The 21,012-nt window shown below is 57.4% G+C and overlaps 1 protein-coding gene across 1 annotated transcript in view; it reads right to left on the bottom strand.

Annotated features, from left to right (window-relative positions):
* Positions 1-20,448, bottom strand: part of STAG3 (stromal antigen 3) — a 55,161-nt gene extending 34,713 nt beyond the window's left edge. The window contains exons 1-6 of the mRNA XM_054005653.1: positions 20,291-20,448; positions 17,620-17,731; positions 15,192-15,305; positions 14,530-14,626; positions 14,210-14,286; positions 2,175-2,379 (exon numbers count right to left, since the gene is read on the bottom strand). Of these exons, the coding sequence (XP_053861628.1) occupies positions 2,175-2,379; positions 14,210-14,286; positions 14,530-14,626; positions 15,192-15,305; positions 17,620-17,731; positions 20,291-20,448 (763 nt within the window). The remainder of the gene's footprint in view (positions 1-2,174; positions 2,380-14,209; positions 14,287-14,529; positions 14,627-15,191; positions 15,306-17,619; positions 17,732-20,290) is intronic.
* Positions 20,449-21,012: the final 564 nt, after the last annotated feature.

The following is a 21,012-nucleotide window of genomic DNA, read 5'->3' as shown; positions in this document are numbered from 1 at the left end:
TACCTGACCCTGACGGGGGTGGGCGGAACACCAGTCAAAGTACCCGTGGCAAGGGTACACCTGAAGTGGGGGGCCAAGGAGGGCCCCAAGGATGTGGGGGTGCACCCGTATTTGCCCACTGAGGTATTGATGGGGGGGGACCTGGAGAACTGGCCAAGCAACCCCCAAAAGGCACTGGTTGTGACCCGCAGGCAGAGCCGGCGAGGGGCACTGCGCCCTGGCCTTGGGGGGGGTGCCTTGCCTGAGGCGCAGGACCCTAACCTGGTGGGGAGGGAACGCCCAGGGACACGGCTCAGGGAGGCTGCAGCTTCAGGCCCAGCGGGCGAGGAAGAGCAGGTGGCCATCCCTGTCCCAGCTGCTGAGTTCCAGGCCGAGTTACAGAGAGACCCCTCCTTGCGGAAGATAAGGGACCTAGCCGACCTCAATGCGGTACAGACCATGGGACGAGGTGGCCGGAAAAGGTTCCTGTGGGAGAAGGGGTTCCTGTACCGAGAATGGGCTCCCCCAGGGGAAATGGAGTCAGGGGGGATCAGGAGGCAGCTGGTGGTACCCCAGAAGTATCGCCGCCAGCTGCTGTGCCGGGCCCATGATATTCCCCTCTCAGGGCACCAGGGAACCTGGCGTACCCAGCAGAGGCTGCTACGGAGCTTTTACTGGCCTGGGGTCTTTGTTACTGTCCGACAGTACTGCGGATCCTGTGACCCCTGTCAGAGGGGGAGGAAGGCCTGGGACAAGGGGAAAACAGCTTTAGGACCCTTGCCCAGCATAGAGGAGCCTTTTCGGAGGGTGGCCAAGGTAAAAAGGGCGGCTCTAAACCAAGAGAGCCCAAAGCACAGACCTCCAGACTGGAGCGCTGGGAGAAGACCACAGCCCAGTTGGAACCCCAGAGGTATGGGGGTGGGAAAAGGGCACAGGCCGCATAAACCTTCCCACATGCGAACTGCGAGTGCCATCAAGCACCCCGACCTAAGGGGGGGGCGTGAAACTGAAGGGGCCTGGTGTAATTCCCACCAAGGAACTGCAGGGATGCGGGGGCATCCATGGGAACGGGGGTAGGTTCGAACTTCCCCGGGTCACTGGCTAAAGTGACCCTGCTCAGTTCGGTCTCGAAGGGGGGAGAGATGTGACGAACTGGGCCTGTTCTCACTGTGGTCTGTGAATGCTGACAGGGAAGTGTGGCTGAATAGTCTGCATTGGGGGATGGGAGACAGCCCGAGGGCGCATACCTAAGTGTGTAACACGAGAACCCAGGGAGGGGTTGAAGGCCAGGTGACTCCTTAGCCCGGGAAACTGAAAAAAGGCTGTGGGAGGGGTCGCTGAAGGCAGAGTGTGGGAAGCAGGCTGGAGAGATGGCTGGGGGGCAGAGATGGCTCTGACCTCCCAAGGGGGGCTGGGACCCCAAGATGGACCAAACTGAGGGGGTCCCAGTTGTCTGTGCCTGCAAGACCTGTCTTGGACTGTATTCCTGTCATCCAAATAAACCTTCTGCTTTACTGGCTGGCTGAGAGTCATGGTGAATCGCAGGAAGCCGGGGGTGCAGGGCCCTGAGTCCCCCAATACTCCGTGACAGTGGCACACAGCACAGGAAGCTTAGGGGCGTCTAGAGAAATGAAGGTTAAAGCATCTGGGTAGCCCAGAGCCCAGCCACATTGTAGGGAACCCCTTGGTTTAAGCTCTGTCTGTCCGTCCATCCGACCTCCTGGGCCAGACTCCAGCTGAGAGCCCCGACACCTTCCAGCAGCCAACACTTGTCCCCCACCCCCCTCATCTAACAGTTTGTTCTGGAGCTGGGGAAATGCCATTAGCCTCCCTGCTGAGAGGTGGCACCCATCCCTCAGTCTCCTCGCCTGCCCCGAGAGCAGTCACCGCCTGCCCGCTCCCCCCGGCCTGGGTAACAATGCCGCCTACAGAGGAAACCTGAGATACAAACAGGACTCATAACGATATTACAAGATACCCTCCCACTCTCCTCTGCAGAGAGGCCATCCGGGGGCTCCCAGCCCTCTGAGCCCATACAGGAACGCCCTGCAGCAAGCCAGGATTCCCCAGACCCCAGCTGTCTCCATTCTAACCACCAGACCCCCCTCTATTCCCTGCAGTGGGAGCAGAACCCAGGCACCCTGCTCTAACTGCTACCCTGCAGATGCCGCCCACGTCCCCGGGGCGAGACTCACCTGCGAGGGTGCTGGTGTGACGGAAGGCGCGCACCTGGGAGTCGGAGAGGCCAGTGAGCAGGGAGATGAGGGTGTCCATGAGGTACTCATCGTAGATGATGCTGTACTGACAACGTCGCACCAGCACTGTCACCAGCTCACAGAATCCCGCCTGGAACTTTCGCCAGGGCTGGGTGGTCAGGACCAGCGGGTACTCGGCAGAGTCCTGCAGAGGGGAGGAAAGGGAAGGCACGAGGGGTGAGACTGGCGTGAACGCAGACGTGCCCAGTTACACCTATGTCTGGCCATTTTCTCGATACGGGGGTCGTGTGTCGTCTCCACTGAAAGCTAAGGGTTAGCGGATCGCCATGGTTACTGAGAAATGTTTGCACAGGAACTATTTTAAGAGAGATGTAAAATATAGACTCATTCTGTTCCAAAACTGTGGGAGCTGAATTACGTCATCTGAAGCAGGGTGCGTCCCAGAGCTAACTCAGCCAAGAGCGAGGATAATTAACCTCTTTCAACCCAGTCCAACCCTGTGTTTACAGTCTGGGCAATATGCAGGCCTGAGCATTTAGACAGAAGAACCCCCAAAAAAACCCTCTGAGTAGGGAACTGTCACGGAGTATTGGGGAACTCAGGGCCCTGCACCCCCGGCTTCCTGCGATTCACCATGACTCTCAGCCAGCCAGTAAAGCAGGTTTATTTGGATGACAGGAATACAGTCCAAGACAGGTCTTGCAGGCACAGACAACAGGGACCCCCTCAGTTAGGTCCATCTTGGGGTCCCCGGGCATCCCAGCCCAGCCCCCCTTGGGAAGTCAGAGCCATCTCTGCCTCCCAGCCCTCTCTCCCTGCCTGCTTCCAGCACACTGCCTTCAGCGACCCCTCCCACAGCCTTTGTTCAGTTTCCCGGGCTAAGGAGTCGCCTCGTCTTCAACCCCTTCCTGGGTTCTCATGTTACACACTCAGGTATGCGCCCTCGGGCAGATCCCATCCTCCAATGCAGACTATCCCAGCACACTCCCCTGTCAGCATTCACACACCCCAGCAAGAACAGTCCCAGTTCGTCACATCTCTCCCCCCTTCGAGACCGAACTGAGCAGGGTCACTTTAGCCAGTGACCCGGGGAAGTTCGAACCTACCCCCGTTCCCATGGATGCCCCCGCATCCCTCCCATTCCTTGGTGAGAATTACACCAGGCCCCTCCAGTTTCACGCTCCCCCTTAGGTTGGGGTGCTTGATGGCACTCGCAGTTCGCATGTGGGAAGGTTTATGCGGCCTGTGCCCTTTTCCCACCCCCATACCTCTGGGGCTCCAACTGGGCTGTGGTCTTCTCCCAGCGCTCCAGTCTGGAGGTCTGTGCTTTGGGCTCTCTTGGTTTAGAGCCGCCCTTTTTACCTTGGCCACCCTCCGAAAAGGCTCCTCTATGCTGGGCAAGGGTCCTAAAGCTGTTTTCCCCTTGTCCCAGGCCTTCCTCCCCCTCTGACAGGGGTCACAGGATCCGCAGTACTGTCGGACAGTAACGAAGACCCCAGGCCAGTAAAAGCTCCGTAGCAGCCTCTGCTGGGTACGCCAGGTTCCCTGGTGCCCTGCGAGGGGAATGTCATGGGCCCGGCACAGCAGCTGGCGGCGATACTTCTGGGGTACCACCAGCTGCCTCCTGATCCCCCGACTCCATTTTCCCTGGGGGAGCCCATTCTCGGTACAGGAACCCCTTCTCCCACAGGAACCTTTTCCGGCCACCTCGTCCCATGGTCTGTACCGCATTGAGGTCGGCCAGGTCCCTTATCTTCCGCAAGGAGGGATCTCTCTGTAACTCGGCCTGGAACTCAGCAGCTGGGACGGGGATGGCCACCTGCTCTTTCTCGCCCGCTGGGTCCGAAGCTGCAGCCTCCCTGAGCCGCGTCCCTGGGCGTTCCCTCCCCACCAGGTTAGGGTCCCGCGCCACAGGCAAAGCACCCCCCCCAAGGCCAGGGCGCAGTGCCCCTCGCCGGCTCTGAATGCGGGTCACAACTAAGGCGGTCTGGGGGCTGCTTGGCCAGTCCTCTAGGTCCCCCCCCATCAACACCTCAGTGGGCAAATGGTGGTGCACTCCCACATCCTTGGGGCCCTCCTTGGCCCCCCATTTCAGGTGTACCCTCGCTACGGGAACCTTGAATGGGGTCCCGCCCACCCCGGTCAGGGTCAGGAAGGTGTTGGGCACCACCCGATCTGGGGCCACCACCTCGGGCCGGGCCAGTGTCACCTCTGCGCCCGTGTCCCAGTAACCATAAACTTTCTTCCCATCCACCTCCAGGGGAACAAGGCACTCGCTCCGCAGGGACAGCCCCGCGCCAACCCTGTAAACGGAGAGCTTTGAATCCGGAGCATCTGGCCCCCCAGAGAAGCTGGCCTGGGGCTGTCCTCCCTCCTTAGCAGGTGGTACTCTGCCAGCCCCCCTTCCCTGGGAATGCTGCCTCTCGCCGGGCTGGGTCTCTACCCAGTCAACCCTCTGTGGGTTCGGCCTGCTCAGTCTGTCCCTGAGCCTGGGGCACTGGGCCCGTATGTGGCCCTTTTGGCCACAGTGGTAGCAGCCCATGTCCCATGGGTCCCCTTGAGTGGGTCGGATGGTCCTGATGCCGAATGTTCCCCTCTGATGGGGTTTTTCTGTATTTTCCCACGGGGAGGTCCCATGGTGACTCTCTCTCTGCGTTGTGGTGGGATTGCTCCTTTGGGACTCCTCCCTTTTATCTCCTGACCGGCTCTTTACGAACTCATCGGCCAGCCGGCCTGCCTGTCGCGGGTTCTCTGGCTTTCTGTCCACCAACCACAGCCTCAGGTCAGATGGGCACCGCTCATACAGTTGCTCCAGTACCAGCAGTTTGACCAGGTCCTCCTTCGTCTGGGCCCCATCAGCCCACTTGCTGGCGTATCCTTCCATGCGGGCGGCTAGTTGCAGATATGAGATCTCAGGGGTTTTATCCTGACTCCGGAACCTTTCCCGGTACATCTCAGGAGTCAGCCCAAACTCACGTAGCAGGGCCTTTTTGAATAGTTCGTAGTCCCCTTTCTCTGCCTCTTCCAGTTGGCGGTACAATGCCACGGCTTTGGGGTCCAGTAAGGGGGTAAGGACCCGGAGTCTGTCCGCGGGATCAACCCGGTGCAGCTCGCAGGCCGTCTCAAAGGCCTCCAGGAAGTCATCCATGTCCTCCCCCTCCTTGTATGGGGCCATGATGCACTTATCAAAGCTCCATGCAGTCCCGGGTCCCCCCTCACTCACCGCAGCCGGGGGTTCGCTGCCCTTCAATCTCGCCAGTTCCAGGTCATGCTGACGCTGTCTCTCTTCATGCTGTCTCTGTCTCTCATTCTCCTCCCGTTCATGCTGTCTCTGTTGTTCACGATCCTCCAGCTCTCTCAGTTTTAGCTCTTTCTCCCATTCCAGCCAATTCCGCTCCACAGATGCCGAACGTCGCCGGGAGGATCCTCTGCTGGCCGGCGAGCTTCGCCGGGAGGGTCCCCTGCTGGCCGGGGGGGCCACGGCGCCTTCGGTATTTGCTGGGCTCCTCCCCACCCTTCCCCTAGGCATAGGAAGGAGGGGTCTCGGGAAGCCCTCAGCAGCCGGCTGACCACTCCCAGCTGGGACAGACACTGGTGCCTGCGCTGCATTTGCCAGGCTGCTTCCCCCAGAGACAGGGATCAGTTCATTCGCGCGATCTTCCGCCTCCAGCTGGGCAATGAGCTGTTCTTTGGTGAGCCTCCCAATGCGCAGCCGCCTCTGCTTGCACAGCTCCACCAGGTCGCTCTTAAGCCGCTTGGCATACATCTTCCTGCTGGCCACTCACCGGCCTGTGTGCTCACAGCTCCCCACAGTTCCCAGGGGGACCCCTAGTGTGCCAGCCCTTCTCGAGGTCACCGCCTCTCTGCCAGGGTTGAGCTGCAGACTCCTCCGCCCCGGGACCACTCGCTGCGATCCCCCCGGGGGACCCTGTTACTGCAAAAGTCCTTCTCGCTGGTCACACACTCCCAGGGGTAATAACCGTCTCTCTCCCACTCTTCAGCAGGCCTGGTCCCCGTCAATCCCCCTTCGCTTTACTGCTCCCCAGTCACTTACTGCAGGAAGCGCCGTCCACGGGGTGCAGTAAATCCCACCGCTGCCACCAGTTGTCACGGAGTATTGGGGAACTCAGGGCCCTGCACCCCCGGCTTCCTGCGATTCACCATGACTCTCAGCCAGCCAGTAAAGCAGGTTTATTTGGATGACAGGAATACAGTCCAAGACAGGTCTTGCAGGCACAGACAACAGGGACCCCCTCAGTTAGGTCCATCTTGGGGTCCCCGGGCATCCCAGCCCAGCCCCCCTTGGGAAGTCAGAGCCATCTCTGCCTCCCAGCCCTCTCTCCCTGCCTGCTTCCAGCACACTGCCTTCAGCGACCCCTCCCACAGCCTTTGTTCAGTTTCCCGGGCTAAGGAGTCGCCTCGCCTTCAACCCCTTCCTGGGTTCTCATGTTACACACTCAGGTATGCGCCCTCGGGCGCCCTCGGGCAGATCCCATCCTCCAATGCAGACTATCCCAGCACACTCCCCTGTCAGCATTCATAGACCACAGTGAGAACAGGCCCAGTTCGTCACAGGAACCCTCAGGGCTAAGCTGAGGTTAATGAAACACACTCATTATGAAAAGAGACAGAAAGTCTGGGAGAAGGATGGGCACAAGATGTGATCCACTCTGCAGGCAACACTCCGTCAGCAGGAGTGTCTGATGAAAAGCAGATCCCAGCTTTCTGGACTGGACAAATGCTGTCAGGACGAACCATTGGGTTAGAAACACCTTATGAGGCTGCTAGTAAACAGGGCCGGCTCTAGGATTTTTGCTGCCCCAAGCAAAATCAATTTTGGTCACCTCCGCGCCCCCCCCCCCCGTTTTTTTCTTACCCCACCTCAACTCCGCCCCTTCCCCAAATCCCCAGCCCTGCCTCCACTCCCCAGGCTCTCAAACCTGGGAGGGAGGGTGAGCAGCAGCGCGTGAATCAGCCGTTTCGTGCGCCGCGACCGCTCGGGATCTCCCCCTCCCTCCCAGGCTTGAGAGCCTGGGAGGGACGGGGAGCAGCGGTGCGTGAGCAGCAGCAGCAGCAGAGGTGAGCTAGGGCGGCTGGGGCACGTTTTTAGGGGCGGCATTCTGGCACCAGCCATGCCGCCCCAAAAAATGTGCCGCCCCAAGCACCAGCTTTGTTTGCTGGTGCCTAGAGCCGGCTCTGCTAGTAAATACAAGCTACAGATTGCAAGTCAAACGTTTCTTTTCCCTGTACCCTTATGTTTCCAAATCCGTTTCCTGGCTTTTATTTGAATCTTTAGCTTGAGCTTTGTTAAATCAGGAGTGTTGAACAGAGGAGAGGCTGGTGGAGCGGGGCGTGCTGCTTCCACGGGGCAGCAGGTGTCCGGAAGATAAGGGGCTGGGCACTCGAGTGTAATGAAGTGGGGCGTGTGGATTGTTAGCCTGCACTGGGAAAGAGGGGGCTTGTGACAGCCCAGAGTGGAACCCCTGTGCTGCCAGCAGTTTTGGGAGAGTGTACCCCAGTGGGCACAGAAAAGGCTCTCTCATACACCATAAGCAGGGGGTAGTAATTTACCAACAGGCATGGGGAGGCACCGCCCACTGCCCCCTATGCCAGCCCCCACGCTCCTCTGTCTCCTCCCAGCCACCCTGCCCCTTTACAGCGGATGAGCTGGGCCTATATCCAGGGGGCAACATCCCAGTGAGTTCCTGCAGCATGACCCCTGTCCACCCCACTGGAAAGGACAGTTACTGTTCCGTAACTGGCGTTCTTCGAGATGTGTTGCTCCTGTCTATTCCACAGTAGGTGTGTGTGCTCGCCACGTGAACCAGTGCCGGAAGTTTTTCCCTTAGCAGCATCCGTAGTGGGGGAGCACTGCTGTGACCCCTGGAGTGGCGCCGACATATCACGCCATAAAGGGGGCTGCATGCTCCCCCCACCCTCAGTTCCTTCTTGCCAGACAACTCTGACAGAGGGGAAGGAGGGTGGGATGTGGAATAGACAGGAGCAACATCCGAAGAAGTGGGCTGTAGTCCACGAAAGCTTATGCTCTAATAAATTTGTTAGTCTCAAAGGTGCCACAAGTACTCCTGTTCTTCTTTTTGCTCCTATGTATTCCACAGTAGGTGACTCCAAGCTATACCTAACGGAGGTGGGTAGGAGTTCTGAATAAGTGTTAAGGGTTACCCGGGTGGAGCACCGCCCTACCAAACCCGGCGTCATCCCATGGTTGGGAGAAGATCACATAGTGCGATGAAAAAGTGTGGACAGAGGACCACATAGCAGCCCTGCAGATGTCCTGAATAGGGACATGAGCCACATAGGCCGCGGACGAGGCCTGAGCTCTCGTCGAGTGTGTCTTGACAATAGGAGGTGGGGGAACCCCAGCCAGGTCATAACATGTGCGTATGCACGAGGTGATCCAGTGGGAGATCCACTGGATGAAAACCGGTTGCCCTCTCATGCGCTCGGCCGTAGCAATGAAAAGCTGAGGGGATTTCTGGAATGGCCTTGTTCGATCTAAGTAAAAGGCCAGTGCCCTACGCACACCTAGCATGTGTAGGCGTCGTTCCTCATTGGAGGAATGGGGCTTAGGACACAGGACTGGAAGAAAAACGTCCTGATCCATATGAAACGTCGAGACCACCTTCAGCAGGAAGGCCAGGTGCGGGCGAAGCTGGACCTTCCCCTTATGGAAAACAGTGTACAGGGGATCCGAGGTGAGCGCCCTAAGCTCCGAAACCCTGCAGGCTGAGGTGATAGCCACCAAAAACGCCACTTTCTCCGATAAGTGAGACCAGGAGCACACGGCCAGGGGCTCAAAGGGTGGCCCCGTGAGGCGTGACAGTACCAGGTTCAGGTTCCACGGTGGGATCGGGGGTCTAGCATAAGGGAACGCTCTGTCCAAACCCTTTAAAAACCTGGAAGTCATATGGTGGGAGAACATGGACTGTCCCGCCATCGGAGGGTGGAAGGCTGAGATGGCTGCCAGGTGCACCCTGATCGAGGAGGGGGCCAGCCCTTGGGTCCTAAGGGACAGGAGGTAGTCCAGGACCAGCTGGAGCGGAGCAGACGCGGGGAAGGAACCTCTCTCCCTTGCCCATATAGAGAACCAATACCACTTAGCCAGGTAGGATCTCCATGTGGACGACTTCCTGCTCTCAAGCAGGACCCATCTAACAGCCTCGGTACACCTCCCCTCCTCCGCATCTAGCCACGGAGCAGCCATGCTGTCAGGTGGAGCGGGGCCAGATTGGGATGGAGGAGACGACCTCCCTCCTGGGAGAGGAGGTCCAGGCGTAGCGGCAGCCTGCAAGGGGGGGCCGCCAATAGTTGCAGTAGTGTCCCGTACCAATGTTGACAGGCCCAATCTGGGGCTATCAGGATAATCCTTGCCCCGTCTGATTTCACCTTCTGTAGGACCCTGCCTATGAGGGGAAAAGGCGGGAAGGCGTACATCAGGGGCCTCGACCAACTGAGCAGGAACGCGTCCGTCATGGCCCCGTCACCCTCTCCCATCCTGGAGCAGAACCTGGGACACAGGCGATTTTGGGCAGTGGTGAACAGGTCTACCTGGGGAGCACCCCACTGTAGGAACATCCACTCTGCTACCTCCCTGTGCAGGGATCACTCGTGTTGATTTGAGAACACCCTGCTCAGGCGATCTGCAAGCATGTTGCTCTCGCCGGGTAGGTGGAACGCTCGGAGGAGGATGTCGTGGGCTATACAGAACTCCCACAGGAGTTGGGCTTCCTGGCATGCCCCCTTGCCTGTTGATGTAATACATTGCGGTGGTGTTGTCTGTGAGGACTCTGACCACCTTTCCTTGTAAGTGCTGGCAAAAGGCCAGGCACGCCAGGTGCACAGCCCTGAGTTCCCTGACATTTATGTGCAGGGTCAGTTCCTCGGGTGACCACATACCCTGGTCCTGAAGTCCCCGACATGGATTCCCCAGCCCAGGTCCAAGACATCCAACACTAGATCTAGGGATGGAGAGGGCTCTTGGAAGGGGATACCCCGGAGCATGTTGCTCGGGAGGGACCACCATTGTAGATCTGCCACCACCATTGGCAGCACCGTGACGACCTTGTCCAGGCCATCCCTGGCCTGGGAGTACTGGGAGGCCAACCACAGTGGAGGGGCCACATCCAGAGCCTGGCATGTCGCACCACCGAGGTGCACGCGGCCATGTGGCCGAGGATTTGAAAGCACATCCGAGCCGTGGTCACTGGGAAGGCCGTGACCGAGGCGATGAGGCCTTTGAGCGCCTCGAACCTGTCCCTTGGAAGGGAGGCCGTGGCCGCCCAGGAATCTAACAGCGCTCCTATGAATTCTATGTGCTGGACCGGTACTAACGTGGATTTTTCCTCGTTTACCACTAGGCCTAGAGCTGAGCAGGTGCGTAGCAGGAAGGTTATCTGCTGCTGCACCTGGGACCGGGACTTGCCCTTAAGCAGCCAGTCGTCCAGGTAGGGAAAGATCTGCAGCCCTCTCCTCCTGAGGTGGGCCGCTACCACCACTATACACTTTGTGAAGACCCTGGGGGCCATCGAGAGGCCAAAGGGGAGGACCATAAACTGGTAGTGGTCCTGACCCATCAGGAAACGGAGGAGGCGCCTGTGACCCTCGAAAATGTGGATGTAGAAGTAGGCATCCTGGAGGTCCAGTGCTGCAAACCAATCCCCCGGGTCTAGGGAGGGAATAATAGAGGCCAGGGACACCATGCGGAATTTGCAGAGAACCAAGAACTGATTGAGCTTCCGCAGATCGAGGATGGGCCGAAGCCCACCCGTCGCCTTCGGGATGAGAAAATACCTGGAATAGAATCCCTTGCCCCGGAATTCCCAAGGTACCCTCTCCATGGCTCCCAGGGAGAGGAGGCGCTGTACCTCCTGATCCAGAAGGAGCGCATGTTCCGGGTCCTCCGCCGACTCCCTGGCCGGAGGGCAACTGGGAGGGGGCAACACAAACTGCAACCTGTACCCCAGGGATACAGTGTTGCGGACCCAGCGGTCCGTAGTAATACGGAACCATTGCAGACTGAAGGCAGGCAAACGATTGGCAAACCTGAACTTTATTAACTGGGGGGAGGTTAACCTGGCAACCGACCCGGCGACCCCCCACAAGCAGTCAAAAACGCCGCTTCCCCGGCCTCCTGGACTTAGAGGGCCCAAGACAAGGGGCCGAATGGGATTGGTGTTGTGACCGGCACCTCTGTTCCCGCTGCTTCATAGGGGAGGGCTCATATCTGCCCTGAGCCTGTGAAGTGGAGGTGTGAGGCCTGGGCTTGTCCTTGGCCAGCGGGACGTACAGGCCCAGCGGGACGTACAGGCCCAGCATGTGCAGGGTGGTACGGGAGTCTTTCATCCCGTGCAGACAGGTGTCTGTTTGATCAGCAAACAGGGCCCGACCGTCGAATGGAAGGTCCTGTATGATCGACTGGGACTCAGCCGATAGTCCAGAGAGCAAAAGCCAGGACGCCCTTCTCATAAAGACCGCCGCAGCCACTGAATGAGCGGCCGTGTCCGCTGCATCGGAGGCCGCCTGGACGCTGCTTTAGCTGCTGCCGTACCTTCATCAAGCAGAGCCGGAACTCCTTCCTGTCCTTCTCGTGGAGGGAGGGCTCGAACTTGGGAAGGAATCCCCAAAGATTAAATCATATCTGCTCAAGAGTGCCTGGTGGTTGGCTACTCTGAGCTGAAAACTCGCAGACGAATAAACCTTTCTCCCAAAGGAATCCAGCCTGCAAGCATCTTTGTCCTTAGGGGTGGGAGCAGGTTGGCCATGTCTCTCTCGGTGGTTCACTGACTCCACCACTAGAGAGTTCGGAGCTGGGTGAGATTAGAGATACTTGTGCCCCTTTGTGGACACAAAGTACTTCCGCTCGGCCTTTTTGGAAATAGGACCCAGGGATGCCGGGGTCTGCCAGAGGCCAGTAGTAATATTGGCCACCCCCTGATGGAGCGGGAGGGCCATGCGCCCCGGCGTCGAGGAGGTAAGGACATTGAACAACGTGTCCGATGGTTCCTCCATCTCCTCAGCCTGGAGCTGGAGGTTTGATGCTACCCTCCTGAGAAGCTGCTGGTGGGCCTTGAAATCCTCCTGAGAGACCGGAGGAAGGGCAGCCACAGAGTCATCCGGTGCTGAGGAGGTTGGTGCCACGGTGTCGTCAGCACCCAGCGGTACTGGTAGCTCGACGTCCTGACCCTGGGCCCGAGTCAGTGCCGGAGGGTCAGTGCCCACTGCCTCATCACGGTGCCGAGGCGGTGACATCGGCTGGGCTTGGGACGCTCTCCCCACGGAGCGGGGTCCCGGCGGTGCCAGTGCCTGGGGCCACGGTGCCCACAGGCACAACTGTCCCTGCCAGGGAACGGCAAGGTCCTGGGACGCGAGGGGGCCCGGAAGGGCTGGCTGGTCCTGCGGAACCGAGCGGCTCGAGGAGGGGCGGCTGGGTGCCGAGGCAGAGGTCCAGGACGAACGCATGGTGCCGTATGAACGGCTGGAGCGGTCCCGAACATGACGTCTCCGGCCCCTGGAGGAGGACAGGTAGGAGTCGTGAGTACTGTCTCTGTATTCCCTCCGGCGGCCAAGACTATGACGCCTCGGTGCCTGGGACTCCCGTGACAAACTCTGAGCATGGCGCCTTCCACGGCGGGTGCCAGAGTATGAACATCGGTGCCGCCGCCGCCGAGACCTGTCCTTGCAGGTAAGGCTCGAAGAGGAGCGGCGGCGCCTTTTAGTACCACCCTACGGTCTCCCAGAGAGGAGGAGGTAAGCTCGCTCACAGACGACCCTGCTCGCAGGGTGGAGGCGCACCTTGGTCCGTGGCTCGGCCCTTCGACTCGGGATGGAGCCTCGACCTCGGAGATGTCCGGAGAAGGTTGATGGGCACTCAGCGGTGGCTTCCCATGGGATCGGGGGCCCGACTGAAGCGGCGCTCCCGGCACCGGAAGCGTCATGATGTCGCACGCGGCCTGAGCTGCCTCCAGCGTCGAAGGCATTCTCACCTCTGGCGAGGCGCGCGTGGACAGCACCGGACTACTCCGCTCCACCCGAGTCAGAGGTCTCGGTCCCAATGGGGATCGTGGGCTGCCCAACGCGGGTCTGGCCTCACCCCAATCTTTCTCCCGGCACCGCTGAGTCTTCCCTTGCTTCTTAGAAGGGGAGCGGTGCCGGGTCGTTGACGGGGCCTCGCTGCGCACCAACGACGCGGTACCGGGCGCGGAATCAGGATGGCGCATCAGAAGCGCTTTGCTACGTGGTGCCCGGCGCGGGGTCGACTCGACACGCCGGTGCCGGGGCTAATGCCGACTCCATTAGGAGGGCTCGGAGTCAGATCTCACGCTCCTTCTTTGTTCACAGCTTGAAGGAGCAGCAAATTTTACACTTCTCACTAATGTGAGCCTCGCCCAGACAGCAAAGACACTGATTGTGTGGATCACTTCTGAGCATAGAGTTGCGACAAGAGTCGCACGACTTGAAGCCTGGGCCACGGGGCATGCCCCGAGCCAGGAACCAACGAAAGAAGTTTAGCAAAAAAGGTTCAGTGAGACTGGACACTACTAAGGCTATAAACGCTGCAGCCAAGGCTGGAGCACAAAGTTCCGACTACCTTCACTGGCAGAAAGAAGGAACTGAGGATGGGGGGGCACACAGCCCCCTTTATGGCGCGATATGTCGTCGCCACTCCAGGGGTCGCAGCGGTGCTCCCCCACTACGGATGCTGCTAAGGGAAAATCTTCCAGCACTGGTGCACGTGGCGAGCACGCACACCTACTGTGGAATACACAGGAGCAATCACTCGAAGAAGAAACTAGGGTGACCAGACAGCAAGTGTGAAAAATCGGGACAGGGGGTCGGGGGGGGGGAATAGGAGCCTATATAAGAAAAAGCCCCAAATATCGGGACTGTCCCTATAAAATCAGGACATCTGGTCACCCTACTGGAAACTCTACCCCTAGCCCCCTGGGACCCCTGCCTGGATAGGTCCTCCCTCCCCTGCCCCACACACTGAGCACCTCATCAAACTGCTCCGTCAGCTGCTGGATGATCTCCGAGTTTTGCTGCTTCCTGAACATCTCCGGGGTCACCACACCTGCCAAGGGGAGAGAGGTGAAAGCTGGGCTCCCCACAAAGCTGCATGAACCCACAGACTACCCAGGGATCTCTCAGCAGTTCCTCCCCTGGCAGAGGCAGGGAATGGGGTTCGGAGCTCACCCTAAAAAGAGGTGTTGGGGGCAAATCCAGAGGTGGGTACCAGCGTGAGGAGCTGGGCTGTGCCACAGGTGGGTACAGGGCTGGGCCAGGGATCTCAGGATGCAGGCCCAGGGCCTCTCACCTTTGCAGCCACAGGAGCGGATGAAGAAGTTGACGAGCTCCAGGAACCCAGCTTCCTTGTTCTGCTTGTAGCTCTCCAGCCAGTCATCCACCACAGACTTAGGGGGCAGGAAACATGAAGAAAGAGACAGGAGAAGTAGGGGTTACGCAGGGCATGGGACACAGAGATAGGGCCTAAGCACCCGAAGTCAAACAACAGAGGGGCCTGTGGCACCTTTAAGACTAACAGAAGTATTGGGAGCATAAGCTTTCGTGGGTAAGACCTCACTTCTTCAGATGCAAGTGAGGTTCTTACCCACGAAAGCTTATGCTCCCAATACTTCTGTTAGTCTTAAAGGTGCCACAGGACCCTCTGTTGCTTTTTACAGATTCAGACTAACACGGCTGCCCCTCTGATACAAAGTCAAACAGTGAGTCAGCAAGGCCGGGGAGAGAACCCAGGAGTCCTGGCTCCCAGCCCCCCCTGCTCTAACCCACCAGCCCCCACTCTCCTCCCAGAGCCAGGGGAGAGAACCCAGGAGTCCTGGATCCCAGCCCCCTGCTCTAACCCACCAGCTCCCACTCCCCTCTGAGAGTCGGGGAGAGAACCCAGGAGTCCCAGTGATACTCCAGTGCAGTGACATGGGGAGGGTGGAACCAGGGGGATGAAGAGAGTGTGGTTACCTCCATGGCACTCTTCGCCAGCCTCACTACCTCAAAGAGGTTGCTGGGCTCTGGGTTTCTCTCAGCCAGGCTATCCCCATCCCTGCTGGCATCTTTCCGGGGTCGCTTGGCTGTCTGGGGGAGGGGGGTGAGGAGAAAAGACACCGGCTGAGCCCCGGGTTCGAGTAGATCACAGCTTCATGAGAAGTGTCCCAGAGAGACAACAGTGAATCCATGGTCCAGGGAGGCTGGGGTTCCTGCCCTGGCTGGCCACAACAGGGGGAAGGGGGAGGCTGGGACCAGGGTCAGAAGCTCCTGGGCTCTGCTGCACCTGCAACATCAGCTCCATGGCACAATGCTGGCTGGAGCAGAAGAGCTGGGATCAGACTGAGTGGGGGCAGAGAGAGGCTTGGGGGGCACAGAGGACCAGGCTGAAGCTCAGGGGGTTGAGGGTGTCCACATGAAGGGAGGCTGGGGAGCCAAGGGGGTGTACCAGGGTGCAGCTCAAGGAGCTGGGAGACTGGAGAGGTCATGCATAATAGGGTGCCTCTCTGGGGACTGTGGAGGCGCCAGCCAGGGTGCATCTCTGGAATCTGCAGGAGTGAACACCAGGGTACATCTCTGGGGACTGGGAGATAGTGGAGGCGCATACCAGGCTGCGGCTCAGGGGACTGCGGGGGCACATACAGGGTGCAGCTCAGGGGACTAGGATACCAGTGAGCTCTGTGTTCTTGGGGAACCAGGGCACAGTATCCAGCCTGTCCGACTCACCCCCACCCCCAGCCTCTCCTTAAACCATCATAGAAAAGACTTGCAGAGAGCAATGAAGGGCGGATGGGAGACGCACCTAGACCCCTCCTGACAAGGGTGACAAGTTTAAGACATCCCCATTTTCATACAGAATGGAGAGCAGAGACAACTCCCCATGCCTCATCTGCATGAGCCATGGGACAGGGATTAGCATAAATAAAGAACAGAGAACCGCAGGGAACTCTGGGACCAGAAAAGCAGAAATTTCTGCTCCAGATGTTAATGGACCTACACCTGCCCACACCCAGCTCAGGAATTATCAGACCAATTCTAGTATAATGAATCCTTGATTAATATCCAAAACTCTGCAGCAGCCTAGTTGCATTAGGAGCTTCCTGGGAAAAAACACCACCCATAGCCAAGAGTGATCAGCTCCCAGCCTCTAGCCTAAAGAAAACCCTGGCGTCATCAGTTTACCCATAAACAAACCAAGTGTTCTCCCTTGAACCATTGTTGTTTCCCTACAAAAACCCCTACCTGTGCCCAAGTCAGGGTTCTGATGCTTAGATCCAAGCTCTGCATCAGTTCCACTGGGACTCCATCTTCTCCTGACGGATCGTGCTGGGGGCTCTGCCGGTCTCCGCCGGTCTCCCTGAGCTACCACCATCACCTTGGAACCCCAACCAGTTCAAGCCTCATGGAGTGGGTAAAACCCCCCTTCTTTCTCTCTCTCTCTTTTCCTTTCTATCTTAGGCATTAACCTTGAATAATGTATGTTATGTTGGTTTAGCTCTCCTTGTGTAGTGATCACTAGTATTCAATAAATAACTTTGTCGTTGAAATTCCTGTCCAACTTGTATGGTTAAGCTGGTTGCTTCCCTCTCTCTGGCTGAACTTTACTCTTTTGTGATTTTAGCTTCCCCCATATACTCTACAGCAACGCTTCTTTTACCTAAGCTAAAGATCCCTGCAGCGCCCAAAATCCTGTAGGGTTTGCTCATCAAGTTGGGGGTTACTGCCGGTGCAATTGTGATGCGAGAGTGGGGATAGGGACGTGCTGAAACTGGGACGCATAAGGGTGACAGTTTGAAAGTGCTGCTTGACCCAGTCCATGGATATACAAGGGGGGGGGGGCAGCTTAAAGTGCTCCATCCAGCTCAGTGAGTCCAGGGACATATAAGGGGTCAGCTTGAAAGTGCTGATTGACCAGGTCAGCTCAGACTTGGGTGGGTGGGTGTGGGTGTTCAGCCGGTTCTGGGGCTGGAGGAACCCAGCCCTAGGGAATCTAGGTCCTGCAGGATAGCTCCACTGGGAGGGAATTTGCCACAGGGAGAAGTAGAGCTTCACATGAAAACACACGTGACACAAGCAGTACATTGACAGAATTACAGAAAACGAAGAGTAACCCGAATAAATGAGCATACCCCAAAGTAATGGACAAATCTGGTAACAACTGGGAGATTGGGAAGACGCACACTAGGGTGTGGTTCAGGGGACTGCAGGAACGCATACCAGGGTGCGGCTCAGGGGGCTGGGACTGGAGAGGAGATAGGCAAGGGCCATGCATAACAGGGTGTGGTTCTGGGGATTGGGAGATTGGGGAGACGCACAAGAGGGTGCAGGACTGTGGGGGCGCCTACCAGGGTGCGGCTCGGGGGGCTGGGAGACTGAAGAGGAGATAGGCAAGGGCCATGCATACCAGGGTGCAGCTAAGAGGGGTCCTAGTGCCCCGCTTGCCGCCCTTCCGGAGCGTGTCCTCAAAGTCACTGCCCGAGTCGGAGCCACCTCCATCTTCACTGCTGCTCAGGTCCCTATGGGCAGAGCACACGTCCTGACCAGTCAGCCCCCATGGCCTCGCTGCCCTCCTCACAGCCCCAGAGCTCCCGTCATGCCACCCGGCACATCCACACCACCCCAGCAACCGCTGTGGTCTGAGGACTCCCCAGTGATAGACCTGTAGGACTGGAAGGGACCTCAGGAAGTTAAATTAGTCCAGTCCCCTGCACTGAGGCAGAACTAAGTATTATCTAAACCAGTGGTTTTCAAACTGGGGTACATGAGCTCTCGTCAGGCGGTACGTGAGAAAAATCCTGCGATGGCAGACAACACACAGTGTTATCCCTTACCGACCTTGTTTCTGCTTTCATAGGTATATTACAACTCTCTCTCAGATGGGGGTACGTGGTACATTATATTATTCGGAAGGGGTATGCAGCCTAAAAAGTTGGAAAACCACTGAACTAAACCATCCCTGACAAGTGTCTGTCTAACCTGCTCTTAAAATCCTCCAGTGCCAGAGATCCCATAGCCTCCCTGGGCAATTTGTTCAAGGCTTATAGATTCATAGATTATAGGACTGGAAGGGACCTCGAGAGGTCATCGAGTCCAGTCCCCTGCCCGCATGGCAGGACCAAATACTGTCTAGACCATCCCTGATAGACATTTATCTACCCTACTCTTAAATATCTCCAGAGACGGAGATTCCACAACCTCCCTAGGCAATTTGTTCCAGTGTTTAACCACCCTGACAGTTAGGAACTTTTTCCTAATGTCCAACCTAGACCTCCCTTGCTGCAGTTTAAACCCATTGTTTCTGGTTCTATCCTTAGAGGCTAAGGTGAACAAGTTATCTCCCTCCTCCTTATGACACTCTTTTAGATACCTGTAAACTGCTATCATGTCCCCTCTCAGTCTTCTCTTTTCCAAACTAAACAAACCCAATTCTTTCAGCCTTCCTTCATAGGTCATGTTCTCAAGACCTTTAATCATTCTTGTTGCTCTTCTTTGGACCCTTTCCAATTTCTCCACATCTTTTTTAAAATGCAGCGCCCAGAACTGGACACAATACTCCAGCTGAGGCCTAACCAGAGCAGAGTAGAGCGGAAGAATGACTTCTCGTGTCTTGCTCACAACACACCTGTTAATACATCCCAGAATCATGTTTGCTTTTTTTGCAACAGCATCACACTGTTGACTCATATTTAGCCTGTGGTCCACTATAACCCCTAGATCCCTTTCTGCCGTACTCCTTCCTAGACCGTCTTTTCCCATTCTGTATGTGTGAAATTGATTTTTCCTTCCTAAGTGGAGCACTTTGCATTTGTCTTTGTTAAACTTCATCCTGTTTAACTCAGACCATTTCTCCAATTTGTCCAGATCATTTTGAATTATGACCCTGTCCTCCAAAGTAGTTGCAATCCCTCCCAGTTTGGTATCATCCGCAAACTTAATAAGCGTACTTTCTATGCCAATATCTAAGTCGTTGATGAAGATATTGAACAGAGCCGGTCCCAAAACAGACCCCTGCGGTACCCCACTCGTTACGCCTTTCCAGCAGGATTGGGAACCATTAATAACAACTCTCTGAGTACGGTTATCCAGCCAGTTATGCACCCACCTTATAGTAGCCCCATCTAAATTGTATTTGCCTAGTTTATCGATAAGAATATCATGCGAGACCATATCAAATGCCTTACTAAAGTCTAGGTATACCACATCCACCGCTTCACCCTTATCCACAAGGCTCGTTATCCTATCAAAGAAAGCTATCAGATTGGTTTGACACGATTTGCTTAACCACCCTGACAGCTAGGAAGGGCTTCCTCATGTTTTACCTAAACCACCCTTGCTGCAGCTTCAGCCCTTTGCTTGTTGAGAACAATTCATCACCCACCTCTTTAGAACAACCTTTTACGTATTTGAAAACTGTTTTCACGTCCCACCCCCTCAGTCTTCCCTTCTCCAGACTAAACAAACCCATTTTTTTCAATCTTGCCTCGCAGCTTGTGTTTTCTAGACCTTTCCTCATTTTTGTTGCTCTCCTCGGGACTTTCTGCAATCTGTCCACATCTTTCCTGAAGTGTGGTGCCCAGAACTGGACTCAGTACTCCAGTTTAGGCCTCATCAGTGCTGAGTGGAGCTTATATCACTCCTGCTAATACAACCCAGAATGATGTTCACTTTTTTTGGCAGCAATATCACATTTTTGCTCATTTATTTTGGGATCCACCTCAACCCCCAGAGGTTGCCTCAAGCACTCCTTCCTAGGCACTCACACTCCCATTTTGTATTTGTGCAGTTGATTATTCCTCCCTCGGGGTAGAAATTTGCATTTGTCCTTGCTGAATTTCACCCCATTTGTTTCAGACCATTACTCCTGTTTGTTCATTTGGAAGTCTAAACCTTGCAACCTGCTTGGTACCATCCGCAAGCTGTGTAGGTGTGCGCTCTATGCCATTACCCAGTGCTAACTCCTAACCCACCGCTCTCCAGCTTTCCCCAACACTGTCCCCACACCGGTGGTCCTCCAGTGCTCCCCCCCTCCCCGCCTGCTCCCAGACAGCCTGTACAGTGCTCTGCGCCCCACTCACAGGACATCTGGCGCCCCGGAGGCTGGCAGGGAGCCCATCTCCGCATCCCCCTGCGCCACAGAGGGGCTGGAGCTGGTCCACGTGCCCTGCGGCTGCGCCAGGGAAGAACTGGAGCTGCATGGGGAGTTGAGAAGGCGGGAGGATTTCCGCAGTAACATGGCGGGAGGGAGCGAGGCCTGGATCCCGGAGCAGCCTGTGGAAGAGCACAGCACATGTGATGGGATAGCGGGGAGAACGGGGCCTCCCCAAAGGCCAACAAGGGGAAACCACCTGCAGGGTCACCCACCCCGGATCTACATACACCCCCATGAAGATGGGTCCTGAGCCAGCCCAGCCGCAGGGACCGGGCCCGGGGGAGTCACCCCCCACCCCTCCTCCCGCCCCAGAGAGTCCCCTCCCCGGCGAGACCCACCCCGGGGGAGTCACCCCCCCACAGGGACCCACCCCGGGGGAGTCACCCCTTCCCCTCCCCCCACAGGGACCAACCCCGGATCTACATACACCCCCATGGAGATGGGTCCTGAGCCAGCCCAGCCGCAGGGACCGGGCCCGGGGGAGTCACACCCCCCCACCCCTCCTCCCGCCCCAGAGAGTCCCCCCCCCGCAGGGACCCGCCCCTGGGGAGTCACACACCCCGCAGGGACCCGCCCCGGGGGAGTCACACCCCCCCACCCCTCCTCCCGCCCCAGAGAGTCCCCCCCCCGCAGGGACCCGCCCCGGGG

The sequence above is a fragment of the Malaclemys terrapin genome, chromosome 15, assembly GCF_027887155.1.
Source record: "Malaclemys terrapin pileata isolate rMalTer1 chromosome 15, rMalTer1.hap1, whole genome shotgun sequence".
NCBI classification, from domain to species: domain Eukaryota; kingdom Metazoa; phylum Chordata; order Testudines; family Emydidae; genus Malaclemys; species Malaclemys terrapin.
The sequence above is the reverse complement of the archived record's forward strand: the minus strand, read 5'-3'. Positions and strand labels throughout refer to the sequence as shown.